Consider the following 13,748-nt stretch of genomic DNA (forward strand, 5'->3'; position numbering starts at 1 on the left):
AAAAAAACATACTCTACTCTTTATCTTACTATTTGCACCCAAAGGTTCTAAAGGATGAAACCTTAAGTCATTGATGTAATACATTGTTTGTCCTTTTCCCAAAGAGAAAGGAACTGGACAAGGAGAGAATCAAAGTACATTAATTCATATATGAAAATGTTATAGTGAGGCCCAGTATTTGGACAGCTAGCATATGCTATTTAAAAAAAAAAAAAAGATGCACGAAGACATATTGACTTGCATTAGTCTACATTAGCATCCACCCTTGTGAGTAATGTACTATGACCATAATTGACTATAAATATTTTTCTCTATAACCCTGTTTATCTTTTTCTTTTAGGTCCAGCAATGAGAAAGATCATTTCTATCCTAAATCCCATTTACTGGACAACAGCAAAAGAAATAGGAGAAGCAGTCAATGGTTTTACCCTCACTAATGCAGTCTTCAAACGAGAAACCCAAGTAGAATTTGCAACTGGTTAGTGTCAGGTGAACACTAGATAGATACAGACAGACAGACACAAAGATATAGATACATATATTAGATACAGATAGATCACTGTAAAGTTGGGTGACTAAGAAAAATATGGTGCATGCTCCCACGGAAAGTTATTACAAGTTTTTGGTGCACATTGCATAAATAATGTAAAAAACATTCTGTCGGTGGATACTAATACAAGGTCTGAAAGAGACCATGTGTTATCAAACAGAATAAGAACTTTATGGCCCAATGACTTCTTTATCTTCCTTTCTGTGCCTTTTTCTTTAAACCTTAGAGAGGATTTAAGCATGAATATCAAAGGAAAATCATTCTTGTTGTTCATTCAAGCCTTGTCTTTAACCATGAGTCAACTCATTTATTTCCCTTATAACGATTCTCTGCCTAACAGATGGAAGCAAAGCCGAGCATGCTAATGCTTTCTGCTCAGCTTCTGTCCTAATCATTGGGCGTTAGCCCTTTGGGTCCCTTCCTGTGTTCACAAGAGTTCATACAAAGCTCTGTTTCAGCCTCCTTGGAGTTGGCCAGTCTCAGTGAGATTCACCTTTGAGGAAGATTGGCGAGGGGTGGAGCTTCTCCTTCACTGGTGTTTAATCAGCACAGAGGACAGGCGGGCCTTTGATATCTGTACACTTACAAAGATGCCAAGTTGCTGAAGCTAGGCTTGTGGGCATTGCTCGTCCCTGGTGAAGTTGCCTGCCCCGTATCATATGCAGAAATTTTGTAGAAATGCTTGATTATTGCTTGATTCTCTAAAATATGGAATCTTCTGCATAATCAAATGCTATACTTTTGCCACATAGAAAGAATTTTGGGAGACAATTCAACAAGGCTGACTTTTTAACAGGAAATCGTTGTGCTAACTTAATGCTCTTACACGTTTATTCACATTTGAAGTAACACTATTATATTAGATCAACATTCTCCATGCTTCCACAAACCATATGTATAATAATAATAACTCTATTATTATTGCTGTGGAAATGAACGCTATGTCATTCCCAGGAGAAGTCTTGCGGATGACGCACGTGGCTCGAGGCTTGGATTCTGATGGCGCTTTGCTGCTTGATGTCATTGTGAATGGCTATATCCTTCAACTCCAGTCGCCTGCTGAAGTCAGTGTGAAGGTAACATGTTACAAGATCTCCATGGTTGTTAGTGTGACAATGAGGAGGAGACACGAAAGCCCTGTAGACAGAGCCCTGGGGTCTTAGGTTCTTACTGTTTGCTCTGGAGATCAGTTACTACCCCGCCAAGGCTGTAAATAACCATCTGCTCTTGGCTTGAAAATCTCCAGGGGCTCAGCTTTTAAATCTCTCTGAGTGTTTTTATTACCTAGTGTATCAGAGCCAGAGTAGCTGCTGTGCTGATTTAAGCCACTTGTTAAGTTTACTTCTGGAAAAGAGACTAGAGCCCTATAATAAGTTTTTGTGTGCCATCAATAAAGAGGGGAAGAAAGGAAAAGGAAGGGAAATGATGTAATTATATTTTAATTTCAAAAAATTTTTAACTTGAAAGAAATGGAAAAAAAACCCTCTGGAGCTTGCAGAGTGGAGAAATAGTCTTCATACAACTTGCTTTCTTCATGGCCGACAACTTCAGTATCTTGTGAAACTACAAAGTGTGACAATAAATTATAAACCAGATTGTAATGAAAAGAATCAACCTAGGAGCTGTTTCCAGGACACTACTGGGCAATTGCAGTGCGGTTCCTAATTCCATTGTTAATCTCTCAGCCTTTTCCTCCTCCCTCACAGTGCACCTCATGGTACACTACATGAAAAATACCAGGTGCCATTTGACCCTCAAATCCTTTCCTTTAGGATTACACGGAAGATTATATCCAAACAGGACCTGGGCAGCTCTATGCCTACTCAACCCGGCTCTTCACTGTTGATGGCATCAGTGTCCCCTACACATGGAACCACACCATTTTCTACGATCAGGCCTGGGGGAAAATGCCTTTCTTAGTAGAAACACTTCATGCATCTTCTGTGGAGTCTGACTACAACCAACTAGAAGAGACATTGGGATTCAAAATCCATGCTTCGATTTCCAAAGGTAGTATGATCAAAGAAAAATCCAAATATCTGTGCTGCCATCTTGTTCTTCTTTCTTTTTCTTTTTTCTTCTATTAATTATTGTTTTTATATACATTTGGTGTTTTGCCATAGATGTTGGGTCCCCTGGAACTGGAGTTGCAGATAGATGTGAGCTGCCATGTGGGTGCTGGGAATTGAACCCTGGTCCTCTGGAAGAGCAGCCAGTGCTCTTTAACCACTGAGTCATCTTTCCAGCCCCTTATCTTGTTCATTTAAAAGGATAAAGACAGATGCCTTGAAGCTATTCAGAATAGTACTATGAAGGCCCAGACCTAACATTGCTAGAGTTAGGTTTTTATGTGTGTGCTCCATTCTTTGTTTTTTGTTGTAGGTAAGTCCTGTGTAAAGATTGTTCAGTTCCATTTAATTTTACTAGGATGCCTCATCATAGTACCTGGCATAACAAAATATGTATTATCCACCTGCATAATTTTTCATTAGTTGATAAAGTCCGTTTTTGAATAATGCATTTATTGATAAGATTTTAAATTCCTGAAATATGTTGCAAAGTAGGTCACAACTTAAGCCACTTTCTTTTAAGTGCTTTATTCTCTTGAGTATATTGATGTTGTCACTCAGGAAGGCCCCACTAGCATGGATCAAGCTGAGATACAATGCACAGAAAATGGGAAAAATAAAAGAATTCATACTGACATCTTTTAACAGCCACTTAGGACTTAGATTGATGTGGCCATAAAATTTATCATCCACACCAAGACTCCTATGAGAAAAGGGGTGATACTGCAGTGACATTTTCCAGGAAAAAAAATAAACCAAAACAAAAATATCTAGTCACCTTAGGTAAATGTGGCTTTCAGAAGCTGTGGAGTAAATAGCTACAATATTATTATTTCTCATTCATGGAAACTACCCTGTAATACATCATTTCTAAACTGCTCTCCAGTTTCTAAAGACAGTCCCATACCTGGAAGTGATGCCCTGTGCTGTGTGCTTGTTTGGAGTGTTTGGTCCCCAGTATTCCTTCTCAGCCTTCAAAACCCCTGAGGCTGTCAGTTCTGTGGCATTTTGAGGGATTTTCATTGTTTTTTTGTAATTCCATTGTTCTTTTTTAATATAAAGATATCATCATATCCAGGTAGAATGTTTCCTATGTTTTACTTTTCCTGTGTGTTAGACTTAGCTCTCCTCTACCGCATGACAGCAATAGCAGATGACAAACACAGTTTATCCCTCACTTATTTCACTCAGCAGTTTCCACAGTGTGTGCACATCTCTCCTCGGTTGTTAAGATAGCACCCGTGTTTGGCACAGACTGCAAAGCTCTTTCTTGATCACAGACTTTGTAGAGGAATAAACCATGTTGTCGCCCCAAAATGTTGGACATGCCTCGGAAGAACTAAAGTGATTGCTGAAATAGGCATGTATACCTCTCCATGTTAGGCTTAAATGTTAAAGGCTAAGCCTAAAGCCACGTGAACATCTTTGTACCATCTGAGATTGTTACTGAACAATCTGGGTCCCAGAATATAGGCAAACACATTTAAAGATGTTTAAATCCGTTGCAGCCCTTGCATGTGTAATTATATGACATATGTATGAGTTACATTTGAAAGACGTGCTCTGTGAATTTCAAATTGTGTACCCACGGTTTCTCAGTAACCACTAGGGGGCAAGCTTGCATGCTTGGTTGTTTAAACAAATGTTTATGTTCAAAATCTGTCCTAACAAAATCCCAGAAACATCCCAACATAACTATTCTAAGAGGTTTCACGTAGTATTGTTTATAATAAAAAATAACAAATAAACATTCTAGAGATCAGAAATTATATGTAAACCATGCCATGTTTAAGAATCTCTTAAAGAATCATTGAAATAATTTTCAAGAAATAGTTAATTCATTCTTTTTCCTAACAGCTGGTGAATGTTAGCCATGTACTAGAGACTGTTGTAAGTTAGCACAAATGAAGAGAACATTTGCAGTGTAATAATGATTGAAAAGCAGTGTGCAGTGTGATAAAGCCTGCATTTTCTACACCTGGGTGATTAATGGAAATGGTCACACCATTAAAAAGAAATTCACTTGTCTTTTCCTTGACAATTATTAAAACAAATCAAAGGATCTACTCTGTGTGTGTGTGTGTGTGTGTGTGTGTGTGTGTGTGTGTGTGTGTAAGCATGAATGCCACAGCACACATATCGAGGTCAGAGGAAAATGGTCAAGAGTCAGTTTTCTCTTCTCCCATGTACACTTCTACATGTTAGGCTGAAATGTTCAATGTCAAGACTAAAGCCACGTGAACATCTTTGTACCAGCAGCCCTGGTACAGGTCTTCAAGAATAGCAGAAAGCACCTCTACCTGATGAGTCATCTCATCAATCCAGAATCTACATTTTTAATCAGCTCGCCAAATGATATTTTTAATTCATAAAGCTGGGCAAGTATTGGATAATATTTTCATAATTAGCAAAATTTTTTTGGTTTTTTGAGACAGGGTTTCTCTGTGTAGCTTTGGAGCCTATCCTGGCACTAGCTCTGGAGACCAGGCTGGCCTCAAACTCACAGAGATCCACCTGCCTCTGCCTCCCGAGTGCTGGGATTAAAGGGGTGTGCCACCAACGCCCGGCCATACTTAGCATTTTAAGTTTGGAAATTAATATGACTAGAAGGAAAAACACCATGTGTCAATAAACTGAAATAGTTTGTTCCAACTGATAAAGTAATAGGAAATTTTACTTTAGACTTCAAATTTTCTATATTATAACCCATTATTATAACCATAAACAAATACTTTGTGTTGTCATCTCCTATATTCAGATGAAAATCACAGCTATACTTCAAAATAATCTGCTTTTACTGTAATGTAAAGAATGGGGGATGGAGGAGATGGTTCAGGGGATTATGGTACTTGCCACCCAACCTGATACCCTGAAGATCCAAATGTTAAGGGGAGAACCAATTTCTCCAAGTTGTCCTCTGTGGCACACAGACATACACACATGCATACATATAAGCATACAAATTAAAATATAGTGAAAATTTGGGCTAGGGAGACATCTGAGTGTCTATGCAAGCAAAAGAACTCGAGATTGGATCATGAGAACCCACCTCAATGCCAAACATATTGGTACATGCCTAGCACAGAAGAGACAAAAGGATCCTGGAGACTCCTGTGCCAACTATTGGAGAAAAATTGGCAAGTTTGAGGTTCAGTGAGAGACAGAGACCTTGTCTCAAAAAAGCAGGGTGGGTAAGCAGAGGTTAAGGAAAGATATCATAGTATCAACATCTGGATTCCACACACTCAGGTACAGACGTGTGTGCAAACACATTCATGTGGAAAGAAAAGAGTGAATAAAGGAAAATAACTCATAATAAAGTATCTTGTTTTAATATGTGAATCTTTAGATAAAGAAAACTAGCCATATACCTAAACTGACCTAAAAAACCCTCCTGTGCTTTTTTTTGAAGGGGGGTAAGTAACTTTAAAGAATTCTGTGTTACATTCTGAATAAAGTGAAGGACAGTAAGATACAAATTTGCGTAATAGTTGAATTCCTAGAAAATCCTTTACATACTTAAATCACGTGAAAATGTTTAATATGTATACATCCGAAACTTCTAATGTTTAATATATAGTACATACATAGAAATCTTCTAATTTGAATGCTTGCATTCAAAGCTTCTAATGTTTGATTTGTAGTACATACATTCAAAGCTTCTGTTTAATATGTAGTCCATACTTTCAAAGCTTCTATAATTGCAGCCTCTTTAAATCAAACCCTTTCAGAGCAAAGAACAAATGGGCAGGGCTTTCCCACACATTTCAGAATTATTGAAACTTGTCCCTGGTCCTTCCCCATGCACTGGGCTTTTCTTTTTAAATTTTTCCACTAGGAACTCCCTATAGTAGCCTGGACTGGCCTTACACACTGTCTTCCCGCCTTATCCTTTCAGGTGCTAGGATTGTAGGCAAGTGTCACCACACCCAGCTCCATGCACTGAACTTTAACAGTCCTCTATATCATGAGAACATACAAGGAATCTCCTCCTGCAACATTTCCCAAATGCTGCCTGGTGACAAATATCTCTCCCAATTATATCCAAAAATGCAAAGCCTCTGTGTGATAGTAACAAATTACCTTTCTATGACATGATTTCTTTTTCCCACAGGTACACCCCAACAGCCTACACACATACTAGGCAAGTTTAAAGAATGCAGGAACAGATGAATGACTGAACATAAGCTGTAATAACCAATTCAGCAGTTTAAAGTCAAAGGGACTTACTTTGTAAGGCTGCCCACACTAGCTTTTGCTCTTAAGCAGCTTATAAATTGTTACTCTCAGATGCCTCATCTGAAAACTAGGCATCATGACAACAGTAAGGATGTCAGGAGGTTTGAATGAAATGAAGCAGATAGTAACCTTTAAGCCAGTGGTTCTCAACATGTGGTCAGGACCCCTTTGGGGGTCGAATGGCCCTTTCACGGGGCTTGCCTAAGACCTTTGGAAAACACAGATATTTACGTTACAATTTGTAACAGTAGCAAAATTAGAGTCATAAAGTAGTAACAAAATAATGTTATGATTGGGAGCCACCACAACATGAGGAACCTTTATTAAAGGGTTGTAGGTGGGTCTTTCTCTGTCCTACCAGCCTGCTCCCAAATAACCACATGGAGACTTATTATTAATTGTGAAAGCTTGGCTGATAGGTTAGGCTTGTTTCTAATGATTACTAATTATGAAAGCTCGGCCAAAAGCTTAGGATTCTTTCTAACTAGCTCTTATAACTTAAATTAACCCATTTCTATTCATTTACATGCTACCACATATCTCGTGGCTTGTTTCATCATCATCTCCTACACGCCATGCTTCCTCCATGTCTCCTCATGACTCGCCTTCTTCTTCCCAGAGTCTTCTCTGCCCCCAAAATCCTGACTCAGTATTGGTTGTTCAGCTTTTTATTAAACCAATCAGAGTGACACATATTCACAGTGTACAAAAAGATTTTTCCACAATAACAATGGGTCACGACGGCATTGGGAGAGCTAAGAATCACTGCAAGCCATCAGGTAATACGTGCTCCGGATGCTTTTCTCCAGCTATTTTAGTCCCATTTCCTTGCTCATGCTTTGAACGCTCTCGGGAAAGAAACTCTCTCAATGATCTTTTCCCTAACATCCACTTTAAATTGGTTCTAGTTCAACCTGCCCGTTGCCCTTGCTTTAACTGCTCAGAACAGGAAAACCAGTCGTGCACAAGAATTTCAGCCAAAAATATCAACATTGTAAATTGAGAAACCCCTCTCCAAAAAGGGGGTTCTTGCCTATAACATTGGTTTTTCATTAAGACAAAGAATTTCAGTTGTTTGTACACAGCATCCTTCCTCCTTCGTAGAGGGTACCAGTGGTCAGGATAACAGGATGCACCTGTAGCTGTGCCTGGCACACACAGTTACCTCGGGTTCTCTTTAGTTATTACAGAAAGGGAAAATATGCTTCCAGTGTCAGCTTGCCAGTAATCTCTGGACTAGTTCATTTAACTCTTGGTTGAAAAAAAAGATGTTCTCCATTCTTGCTTGTTTTCAGCACTGTGTTTTCTTTGTTTCTTCTTTGATGTATCTTCCCAGGGAAGGCTGGTTGTTCAGGGATGAAAGTGGATGCCAGTGTTCTAACAGGCTAGTTAATTGTGCTTTTCTCTCTTCGGTAGGAGATCGAAGTAACCAGTGTCCCTCTGGCTTCACCTTAGACTCAGTGGGACCCTTTTGTGCTGGTAAGTATAGGAGTGAATAAAATATTTTCATTTCATAATAGCATCAGCAGTGGTTATCTTTCCTTTACATCCATTTATTTAGTGTGGAAGGGGCATGTGGTGGTTCATGACAAAGTCAAAGGAAAATTTTTAAGAGACAGATGTCTCTCTCCACTTTGTGATTCCGGGGATCCAACTTGGCTCATCAGACTTGATAGCAATCACCTTTACCTGCCAAGCCATCTCTCTGGCTCAACTAATAATTATTTTTAATAGACTGCTGCTGCCATTTCCCTAGATATTGAATCACCGCAGCTGTCTCCAAATATTCCACTTGATAACCAAGGAATGGAGATGTAGAGAAGCTAAACAAACTCATCAAGATTGTCTAGTATCAAATGGTAGGCTACATTTGAGTTTAAGTGGGATGACAAAGCCCATGCGGCTTCAATTTGGCAACAGTCTAGTGTATCAGAGACGGTAACCAAGTACAGAATGGAGTGGACAGAGAAAATTAATCTCCCTCCAGTGGCTCGATGAGTTTGAGCTATTGGGTGACCCATCACAAACTCGCCTAACCACAGAACTGCTCAGTAGTGGGACAGACTAGGATAGAGGGTCCACAGGTAATCGTGAATCCAGCTTTGCCCCACAGGCACCCTTGCAAGGGACTCCCTCACAGGAAGTCACAGCTTAGTAAATGGCTGAGGATTGCAAGTTGTCATGCATGGTGCTGCTCTTCCACTGACCTGCAAAATGTAGTGGGCTGGCAAGAGGTAGTGTTTAGACTACATCTGAGTCTCAGCTCTGGCAGTAACAGCCTTAGTGGTCATGAGTGCTCACTTAACCTCTCTGTTCTCCAGATCTGCAATGCAAATTAGAATAGTTTCTTAAAAATCCTGTTTCCAAAAATGCTTTGGAGAGTGAGTTGCAACTGCTAAGGATCCATTACATTCCAGTAAATATAAATGCATTTTAGCTATCATTTTTGTTTTAGAATAAAATCTAAATATGTATTCACTATCAGCAATAACTTTGAGACCTCAAGTTAATTTCCCCTTAGCAATTCCATTTTATGTCACTTACTGTGTTCTCTGTTATATTCGATTCAGTTTCTAGGCATCCAGACATGATTGTTTTCATGGACTTGAATGGCTGCTAGGAAGCAGGAGTTTTGCACATTGATGGGCCTTTTTGTTTCTTCTTTTAGACGAAGATGAATGTGCAGCGGGGAATCCATGCTCCCATGCCTGCCACAATGCCATAGGTGCCTATTACTGTTCCTGCCCCAAAGGCCTCACCATAGCTGCAGATGGAAGAACCTGTCAAGGTAGTCTCAAAAATAAATCCAATGACCAAGACAACATTACCTAGAAAAAAAAAATGGTAGGCCACTCACCTACCAGTTTCCTCTGCCCATAGCTTTGCAACAAACAGAAAAGTCCTCGCTGGATTGAGAAATTCAGAAAGAGAAACTGAGCAGCCACTGACTTTATAGGGGCACCCGGAAATTAGGGATGCCTGGAATAGCTCACTGAAGATCTCAGAGAGAACAACACCTTATTTATAAATAGTCTAATCCAGTGATTAGCTTATGAATACGTCACAACATGTTGCTGTGAATTTGTTACCTTTCTAACTCACTTTAAATGACTCACCCAAAAAATTCAATCTTTCTTATTCTTTGATGTTTTCAAATATCTTACGGTTTCTAGTCCCTGCTTCACAACAAGTTTTTAAGTTAATTGTTTTTCAACTCACCTCAATGCCATGGCTCCTTCTGTTGTAGACATTGATGAGTGTGCTTTGGGTGGACATACCTGTCGTGCTGGTCAGGACTGTGACAACACCATTGGATCCTATCGCTGTGTGGTCCACTGTGGAGCAGGCTTCCGAAGAACTTCTGATGGGCTCAGCTGTCAAGGTATAACATGTGTGTGTCTGTATGTGCTATGCACACATATGTGTATGTGTATTTACATATGTGTGGGTGTACAGTTGGCTGAGCATATGTGTACACATGTGTGGAGCCCAGTGGTTGGTTCATCTCTGCCTCTCCAACCCTGATTTATTTACTGTCTCCATAGTAAATCCTTGTCTAGAATGTTATGTTGCCAGAATGTCGTATTGCTAGAATTCTTCAGTGCATAGCCTTTGAGACAGGCTTTTCTTCTTTTGTTTGTAGTTAAGGTCCTTCATTGCTCTTTGCATAACTTCATAGTACACTTCTTTTAGGGCCAAGTTATATGCCACTGTATGACTGTTTCATACTTTATTTTTCACCTGCTGAAAGGCCCCAAGGTTTTGGCAATTACTAGCAAAGCTTATGCCAGGATGTTTCACAGAGGCAAAAAGAGTAGATCCCAAACCACACTGGGAAGAGGATGATTCCTCTACACCATCAGCCAGTGTGCAGGATTGAGAGTATCAGACTATAAAAAAATCATGTATAGCTTGCATAAAACAATGTGATTAGAAAACAAAGAAAAGAAAAGTAGAGATATGGGTATGCACATAGAAGATACATGTTATTCAATTCTGATTGTTAATGACATTTGCCTTTGACGGCAAGCAATGTAAAAAGAAATGGAAGGGCATACACCAAAAACAAATATCTTCAAGTATTTGATCATATACATGTGCTTATGTAAGTTAACAGACTGTGTCTTTCAAGATCTCAAATAGAAAGAGGTACCAAATAAGGGATATTGACAGTCTCAGTTCTGAGTAAAGAGCCTAAATATGGCAATTGCTCTTTTGAAGTATTTGGATTAGAACAGCAGAGGAAAGAAAGGAGACTGAGGTGTATATGACCTAGGAGAGCGATTGTGTTACCATGAAGAGCCTTGGCTATGTCTAGGGCTAAAGGGAAAGATGGGACTTCAAACCTACAGAGGTGCAAAGCTCAGAAAGACCTTCTCTTATGAAAGGGGTCTCTCTCTCTCTCTCCCTCTCTCTCTCTCTCTCTCTCTCTCTCTCTCTCCCTCTCCCTCTGGGACTCTCTCTCTCTCTCTCCCTCTGGGACTGAGGAAGGGAGAGAAGAGAGGGTACAAAGTGTTGATGCATGCAGAAACCTTCCCTTCTCCTCCTCTCTAAACTGTGAGCCAGGTCACGTTGGCATGAGTTTGACAGTGACTGAAGAGGAGAGGAGAGCTGCTGAAGTTAGTAAGTGAGACGCGATGTGACAGACTTGGTCAGGAGAGTAGCAGCCAGGGCAGGGAAGCCAAGCCAATTGCAAAAGGTCTTCCAGCATTGTGTTAGTTTGTTTTGTTTTGTTTTCTTCTATCATTCTAGTCTCTGTGCTCTGAGCTAAATCTTTCTAGAAACAGGTGAGAGCTACATGGTACTTAAAGCAGCCTAGAATTTAACCAGCAGAGTTCTGAACCATTAATAAATGTCTATGTTTAGAAGTCTTGGAGGAAGAAGCGGTATCCAGCAGCTGATTGTATTGTATAGCAGAGGCTACAAGGCCTCTTATATCAGGTTAGTTTGAGGTCTTAAACACGATCGTCATCAAGATTGGGAAATGATTAAACACTTGGAATGAATTTACTCAGCTTTTCTAACAACATATACTGAAAGTTTGATTTTATTTGGCAGATGTTAATGAATGTCAAGAATCCAGCCCCTGTCACCAGCGCTGTTTCAATGTCATAGGAAGTTTCCATTGTGGATGTGATGCTGGCTATCAACTCAAAGGCAGAAAATGCATTGGTAAGATACTTGCTTTGAAATCACAGTGATGACATCAGTGTAACTCTGGGAGAGTGAGGGGAGAGAGAGTGAGAGTACATATGTGTGCACATGGGCAGAGTCTAGAGGAGGACATCAATGACCGGGCATATCATGCTCCACCTTCTTCTTTTGAGACAGCATCTATCACTGAAACTGGAATTCCCACTGTTTTTTAGCCAAACAAGGCAACCAGCAAGCCCCAGACATTCTCCTGTCTATACCTTCCTCCAGTACTGAGGTTATAGGTACACATGCAGTCACACCCAGGTTCTTACATGGGTCCTGGATATTCAACCTCCAATCCATATGCTTGTGTAGCAAGCACTCTGACCCACTGAGCCATCTCTCCCGACTCCTCTAATTTTTCAGTGATGAGTTGTGTAAATGTACATGCTGTGTCCTGGAATTTATCTAAATCCAGGCTACCTGCCATGCCCATGCTTGTAATCTGTTCAAAAAGAAAATCAAATGGTATTTTATAAATGCCCTGCTCCGAGCCTGAAAAGTAATACCACTAGGGTCTTACAACATAATATATGAAATACATTCATATGTGTGTAAGAATATATGCATATATATAAGTATACACATTAAGTTTATATATAAATGTGTATGTATGTATACACATTAAGTTTATATCATATATATCACATTTTTTGTAGGAACAGTAAAAAGCCTGACTACCACCCCTATGAAACAATACTTTCTCATTCTGATTTAAAGGAAAATAAATTAATATACCTTGTTAGACTTAAGCACTTTTACCATATACAGCAATTGTACTATACACATGTATATTGATTTATAATTACCTAAAAATCTTAAGCAATCTTTCTTCTAGAGAAGTGGAATCCATCATTTACTTTGTCTGTATTTACCCTTGTTCTCTTATCAAGATGTGAACGAATGTAGGCAGAATGTGTGCAGACCAGACCAGCACTGTAAGAACACCCGTGGTGGCTATAAGTGCATTGATCTTTGTCCAAATGGAATGACCAAGGCTGAAAATGGGACCTGTGTTGGTGAGTGCCATGCTATTTCTTTGATAGAGAACTCTTTAACAGCAACAAGCTAGGGGAAGCTTCTATTCTTTTTTTTTATTTTAGTTCAAATTAGGAACATGCTTGCTTCACATGTCGATCCCTCCCCTCCCCTCCCCCCAACTCTCCCCCCCAGACTCCCCACCTGTCCCCCACCCCATCCACCCTCCACTTCCCAGACAGGGTGGGGCCCTCAAGGGGGCTCCCCAAAGTCCACCACATCATCCTGGGCCAGGCCTAGGTCCTCCCCCTTGTGTCCAGGCCAAGAGTGCATCCCTTCACGTGGGATGGGTTCTCAAAGTCCCTTCTTACAACAGGGAAAAATACTAATCCACTACCAGGGACCCCTTAGAATTTGGAGGCCTCCTCATTGACATCCATGTTCAGGGGTCTGGATCAGTCCCATGCTGGCCTCCCAGACAGCAGTCTGGGGTCGATGTGTTCCCCCTTGTTCAGGCCAGCTGATTCTGTGGGTTTCACCAGCCTGGTACCGACACCTTTAATCTTCATTCTCCCTCTCTGCAACTAAGTTCTAGAGTTCAGTTCAGTGTATATCTGTGGGTGTCTGGGAGGCTTCTATTTTTTAAGATGATGGTGTGGACTGATTTTAAGAAAAAAACAATCCCCTTTCCATCATTTCCACTAAGTCCTGGCATG

At 40.1% G+C, this 13,748-nt stretch overlaps 1 protein-coding gene across 1 annotated transcript in view; it reads left to right on the forward strand.

The window, feature by feature from the left end:
- Positions 1–13,748, forward strand: part of Hmcn1 (hemicentin 1) — a 439,469-nt gene that overhangs the window by 401,055 nt on the left and 24,666 nt on the right. Inside the window, exons 95-102 of the mRNA XM_027417405.2 lie at positions 341–478; positions 1,505–1,626; positions 2,323–2,560; positions 8,275–8,337; positions 9,527–9,646; positions 10,106–10,240; positions 11,917–12,030; positions 12,948–13,073. Coding sequence (XP_027273206.1) covers positions 341–478; positions 1,505–1,626; positions 2,323–2,560; positions 8,275–8,337; positions 9,527–9,646; positions 10,106–10,240; positions 11,917–12,030; positions 12,948–13,073 — 1,056 coding nt within the window. The remainder of the gene's footprint in view (positions 1–340; positions 479–1,504; positions 1,627–2,322; positions 2,561–8,274; positions 8,338–9,526; positions 9,647–10,105; positions 10,241–11,916; positions 12,031–12,947; positions 13,074–13,748) is intronic.

This window comes from Cricetulus griseus, chromosome 5 (assembly GCF_003668045.3).
Source record: "Cricetulus griseus strain 17A/GY chromosome 5, alternate assembly CriGri-PICRH-1.0, whole genome shotgun sequence".
Classification (NCBI taxonomy): Eukaryota; Metazoa; Chordata; class Mammalia; order Rodentia; family Cricetidae; genus Cricetulus; species Cricetulus griseus.